The sequence below is a fragment of the Salmo salar genome, chromosome 06, assembly GCF_965601325.2.
Source record: "Salmo salar chromosome 06, fSalSal1, whole genome shotgun sequence".
NCBI lineage: Eukaryota > Metazoa > Chordata > Actinopteri > Salmoniformes > Salmonidae > Salmo > Salmo salar.
The window spans coordinates 50084074-50090614 of record NC_138296.1 but is presented as its reverse complement, the minus strand read 5'-3'; the positions used below and the strand labels follow the sequence as shown (position 1 = coordinate 50090614).

At 41.7% G+C, this 6541-nt stretch overlaps 1 protein-coding gene across 1 annotated transcript; it reads right to left on the bottom strand.

The window, feature by feature from the left end:
• Positions 1-161: 161 nt before the first annotated feature.
• Positions 162-1889, bottom strand: LOC106607404 (aquaporin-5-like). Its single transcript, XM_082976153.1, has 4 exons — positions 1380-1889; positions 1002-1163; positions 715-795; positions 162-577 (listed from the first exon to the last, which is right to left on the bottom strand). Exons 1-4 carry the CDS (start codon positions 1887-1889, stop codon positions 410-412), a joined length of 921 nt encoding a protein of 306 aa, XP_082832279.1. The 3' UTR covers positions 162-409.
• Between the last annotated feature and the right edge of the window lie 4652 nt (positions 1890-6541).

Sequence of the window (6541 nt, the reverse complement as noted above, 5' to 3'; positions counted from 1 at the left end):
AATTATCTGCTTCTATAGATGGTTCAACACCTCAGAAGTACAAAGATGCACAAAATGAAGTCAAACTGACAAACATGATTGTGAAGAACCTGAGATGGTGGATACGTGTTTTGGTCAGTTCTGAAATATCACAGAACTATACAGAAAGGAAACTAGTCAGTACATTCAGGAAAAGAGAGGAGAGAGCAGTCTCCCAGAGAATACAGCAGAGTATATTTTCATAGCAACATTGAAGATGTGCATGAATACTAAAGATGTGTACAAATGTTGAGTTTCTTCACTCAGTGGTACTCAACGATGGACCCAGCTAGCACGATCACTTGTGTAAACCAGTGGTCAGATATCAGAGAATGGTGTGTGGTAACCTTTGCTGAATGATCAGAGAATGGTAAGAGAACTGCCTCCATCTCTACTCCACTGTGTGTTCCAAGGTGGTGGGCTGTTTGAGTGGATCCTTGGGAAACAGTTCCTTAAACTCAGCCAACCAGTCACCAGGGAAACCCCATCTTGGGAAGAGCACAAGGTCATGTAGTAGGCCAGCTAGTAACGCCCCCACAAACAGCCCCACACAATACACCTGCAGAGGAGAGAGATACTTTTTTGTAAGTAGATTTGTATGTGTGCACTGTTGTGTGATCTTAGTAAACAGCGCCAATATACTTTTATAATTTCATGGAGCACAATGAAAGATAGTCAACTTGTGTTTGGCCAGACCCAATGGTCATTCAATTTTAAAGTGACCACAGCTGGACCAAAAGACCTAGCTGGATTCATGCCACAGCCAGTGTACCAAATCTGGTCAAAGGTAGAAGGTAAAGAGAGAGAGAGGGAGAAAATGAGTGAGAGAGAGAGGGGCATGAAATCAAAAGATAAGTCATAGCAAAAATGTAAAGATCTACAAAATGTTTTAATTGGCAAAATCCATCAAATTACCCATATAAACTCTATTATGGTCAGACAGCATTAGAACTAACATAAATAGGATCTGGCATCTTCCTTACCGCTTCTAGATTTCCCAAAATGACAGACAAGCCGACCACTACAGGACCCAGGAGGTGGAAGGCTGATTTGGGTCGAGATGTGGCGAGGACACAGACTACCAGCTGAAAGGTGATGGCTGTTTCCATTGAGAAGGCTTGGCATGGGTGGACACCCAAGGCTACCTGGAAAAGGAAACATTTTACAGATATCAGACCTGTACTCATTGAGTAATGTATTTTTTTTATAAACACCCATAATCAATTAAGCCCACACAAAAATACAGAGACACTTTTGGCAAAGCATTTCTTATAATGACTTTTCGGAAGCTATAATAACACAGAAAAACAATAATTCAATACAACCTGGAATCAAATAAAAATGAACTAGACGTGACTCACCTCGTTCAGCCCCAGATGCCCTCTGAGCGGGGCAGGTACCATTCCCATGAGAAGGGCACAGGCACAGAGCGCACCGAGGAGCTGTGCCCCCACGTAGAGGACAGCTCTCCAGGGGCTCACCCTCAGTCCTGCAGCCAGAGCCAGGGTCACAGCTGGGTTCAAGTGGACCCCTCCTCCAGAGGTAGCAGGACCCAGGCACACAGTCACCAAAGCCACAGAGGCCCCAAACGCCAGGCCCACATGCAGGGGGTCAGGGTGGCACTCGGAGAGGGACTGGGCATCCGAGAGAAAGGATGGGTCTAACTCGGAAGACAAGGCATGGAGATGATGATCACTGGTGGGACTGGAGAGGCTCCCATCCCAGGCTGGAAGCTGGGGCCATAGCACCACCGAGGCCAGACTGGTGAAGAGGAAGATGGCAGTGCCCGCAAATTGACACAGGAGGTCCCAGAGGAAGGAGAGTGTCCAAATGTTCTTCAGAACCAGCACCAGACTGGAAAGGACTTGCATGATGGATGAATGAATCTCTGTTGTCCTGTTTCTCTGTTTGTTTGTTGCTCTGCCATGAAACACATCCAGGACTCAGCAGCAGCAGAACCAAACAACCACAAGGGACAGCAATGGGAACCTATATAGAGGGGGCACCTACCGCTGTGTGACACTATATCAGGAAGGTGGCCTCTTTCTTTTCCCGCTGAGATTATTTACCTGTCCCCTCAGTATACTGCTTGTATTGTGATGTGTACTGTAGGTTGGTAAGGCTGGAGGGGAGGTGAGGTAGCTTACATTAGCTTAGCCAATGCATATTTTGGCTTTCTGCTTTTCCGTACTCTCAGATGGCTGCCGGTAAATGTCGAGTGGTGTCTTCTTTCCGGGGGGCCATATATTTACTCATAGGTAATGAGGGGCCACTAGCTAGGGGACGCTAGCTTCTGGTCTCTCTTTGCAGCTGGGGGTCTCCCCTCTTCCTTCTCCCTTCTTCTAACTCTCTCATATACACCCTTGCCTCTGTTTCTCAAAGAAAAGTGCTTCACCACAGAGTATTATAGGGTTACCTGAAGCTTTCTATCTTTCAAATAGAAGAGGAGTGTGGCTGAGGATTGAGCTGAACAAGCCAAAGCCAACTAACTGAATTGCAATTAGTGATTCCCTGGGATTCATCCAAAATGTGTACTTTCCTGACCTGGGGTCAACCAGAGTTTAGGATCAATTTATGTAATTTTAAATAAACTGATCAAGATACTGTATATTCTGTCCACCCCAAAACAAGCCAAATACAGCATTTTAAGCCAGCGTAGTATGTAAAGGGTGCCAAGAGAGGGAGCTCTCTCATCACAGAGATTGGCCAGGGAAGTTTTACTGTAACAGGGTGACTAAGAGAGGGTGGGGGAACTAAAAACGACCACAGTAAAGCATGTAAAGGTCAGTTAGGACCAATGGCAGTACAGGTATACTGAGATTCACCTGCAGAGAGCTTCCTACCAAGGTCATGGAAATTGATTCAGTAGCTGAGACTGGTTGAGTCAGGACAGGGAAAAATGTGTAAAATATGGTAAGGAGAGATTGTGTTTCAACAAAATGTGGAGATGGGGATGAATGTAGATGACAGGGAATGTCATAGTAGGAGAGTACAGTATGAGCCTTTAGACTACAAAGTATAAATTGGTGTGTATGTGTGTTAAAACCTGTTGGGGCTAGGGGGCAGTATTTTCACGGACGGATGAAAAACGTACCCAATTTAAACAGGTTACTACTCTGGCCCAGAAAATAGAATATGCATATTATTAGTAGATTTGGATAGAACCACTCTGAAGTTTCTAAAACTGTTTGAATGGTGTCTGTGAGTATAACAGAACTCATATGGCAGGCAAAAAACCTGAGAAAAATTGAGTCAGGAAGTGGGAGAAATTCGAAATGTAGTTTTCTTTTGAGTCCCTTGAAAAACTACAATGACGTAGGATTTACATTGCACCTCCTGACTCTTCCATTGGCTGTCAACCATCTTTAGGAACTGCTTTCAACCGGGCAGAAAATTCTGGCTCGTTCAATCCGTGGCCAGTCTGAGAACAGGTGTCTTATGACGCGCATCCACGTGACTTAGCTGTTGTTTTATTTTTCTTGTATGATGAATACCTATAGCCCGGTTGTAAAATTATCGAAATTTTACGTAAAGAAATACCCTAAAGGATTGATTGTAAACATCGTTTGACGTGTTTCTACAAACGGTAATGGAACTTTTGGCCATTTCGTCTACGGATTTGCGTCCACGCCACATGGCATTGTAAAGTGTTCTGGATGGGTCAACAAAATGGACGTATTTGGAAATAAATGATGGGCTTTGCAGAACAAATTAACATTTCTTGTGGGTGCCCATCCGAGTGCATTCCGCCGAAGATCAGCAAAGGTAAGTAAATATTTCGAACATATTGTTAGAGATTTGTCGACGCCGTGGTTGTAGGCTAACTGTATAGCTTAGCATTGAAGGCTAAGTTCTGTACTCAGAATATTGAACAATGTGCTTTTTCCGTAACGTTATTTTGAAATCTGACAAAGTGGTTGCATAAAGGAGTAGATTATCTCTAATTCTTTAACCTCTCTGGGCTAGGCGGGACGAATTCGTCCCACCTACGTAACAGCCACTTGCAGCCTGTGGCGCGATTTTCAAAACCTTAAAAATCCTATTACTTCAATTTCTCAAACATATGACTATTTTACAGCTATTTAAAGACAAGACTCTCGTTAATCTAACCACACTGTCCGATTTCAAAAAGGCTTTACAACGAAAGCAAAACATTAGATTATGTCAGCAGAGTACCAAGCCAGAAATAATCAGACACCCATTTTTCAAGCCAGCATATAATGTCACCAAAACCCAGAAGACAGCTAAATGCAGCACTCACCTTTGATGATCTTCATCAGATGACAACCCTAGGACATTATGTTATACAATACATGCATGTTTTGTTCAATCAAGTTCATATTTATATCAAAAACCAGCTTTTTACATTAGCATGTGACGTTTAACAGTTTGCTAAATTACTCACGATAAACGTTCACAAAAAGCATAACAATTATTTTAAGAATTATAGATACATTACTCCTCTATGCACTCGATATGTCCGATTTTAAAATAGCTTTTCGGATGAAGCACATTTTGCAATATTCTAAGTACATAGCCCGGCATCACAGGGCTAGTTATTTAGACACCCACGCAGTTCAGCCTTCACCAAAATCACATTTCCTATAAGAAAAATGTTCTTACCTTTCTTGTTCTTTGTCAGAATGCAGTCCCAGGACTTCTTCTTCAATAACAAATGTAGGTTTGGTCCCAAATAATCCATCATTATATCCAAACAGCGACGTTTTGTTCGTGAGTTCTAGACACTATCAGAATGGTAATCCACGGTCACGAGCATAGCGCATGGCGTGACAAAAAATTTCTAAATATTCCATTACCGTACTTCGAAGCATGTCAACCGCTGTTTAAAACCAATTTTTATGCCATTTATCTCGTAGAAAAGCGATAATATTCCGACCGGGAATCTGCAATAAACTAAACAGCCGAATTAAAATACTCCACGGGGGCTAATCGCGCACGCGCCTCACTCCATTGTCACCTAATGGGACACTTGAATAAGATGATAATCTGTTTCAGCCTGAGGCTGTATCATCAACCTTCATGATTTTCCCGCGTCCTGAGAGCCTATTGGAGCCCTGGGAATTGTCACGTTACAGCTAAGATCCTTACTTTTCAATAAACAGATGCAAGACGCACGACTCCTTGTCAGACAGGCCACTTCCTGCATGAAACCTTGTCAGGTTTTTGCCTGCCATAGGAGTTCTGTTATACTCACAGACACCATTCAAACAGTTTTAGAAACTTCAGGGTGTTTTCTATCCAAACCTGAACAGTAATATGCATATTCTAGCTTCTGAGTTGGTGTAGGAGGCAGTTAAAAATGGGCACATATTTTTTCCAAAATTCTCAATACTGCCCCCTAGCCCAAACAGGTTAAATCATTGTTATAAAAATTTTCAACGTTTATGAGTTCTTCCGTAAATTAAATGTGCCTATTCACCGGCTGTTATGGGGAGAAAACATTTTCTGAACGACACGCGCCAATGTAAAAATTGGGTTTTTGGATATAAATATAAACTTGATCGAACAAAAAATGCATGTATTGTCTAACATGATGTCCGAGGAGTGTCATCTGATGAAGATTGTCAAAGGTTAGCGCTTAATTTCAGCTGTATATCTGGTTTTGTAATGGCTATCGTGCTTGGAAAATTGCTTCTTTTCTTTGTTGCTGAGATGCTATGCTAAAATAATCGGATGTTTTTCTTTCACCGTAAAGCCTTTTTGAAATAAAACAATGTGATTGGATTAACGAGTAGAGTATCTTTAACCTCTTACATCTAGACGTTCCGCTAGCGGAACACCTGCTCCAATATCCAATGATAGGCGTGGCGCGAATGACAAATTCCTCAAAAATACAAAAACTTCCATTTTTCAAACATATGACTATTTTATAGCATTTTAAAGACAAGACTCTCCTTTATCTAACCACACTGTCCGATTTCAAAAAGGCTTTACAGCGAAAGCAAAACATTAGATTATGTCAGCAGAGTAGCCAGACAGAAATAATCAGACACCCATTTTTCAAGCTAGCATATAATGTCACAAAAAACAAAACCACAGCTAAATGCAGCACTCACCTTTGATGATCTTCATCAGATGACACGCCTAGGACATTGTTATACAATACATGCATGTTTTGTTCAATCAAGTTCATATTTATATCAAAAACCAGCTTTTTACATTAGCATGTGACGTTCAGAACTAGCATTCCCACCGAACACTTCCGGTGAATTTACTAAATTACTCAGGATAAACGTTCACAAAAAACATAACAATTATTTTAAGAATTATAGATACAGAACTCCTTTGTGCAATCGAGGTGTCCGATTTTAAAATAGCTTTTCGGTGAAAGCACATTTTGCAATATTCTGAGTACATAGCCCGGCATCACAGGGCTAGCTATTTAGACACCCAGCAAGTTTAGCCTTCACCAAACTCCGATTTACTATTAGAAAAGTTTGATTACCTTTGGTGTTCTTCGTCAGAATGCACTCCCAGGTCTGCTACTTCAATAACAAATGTT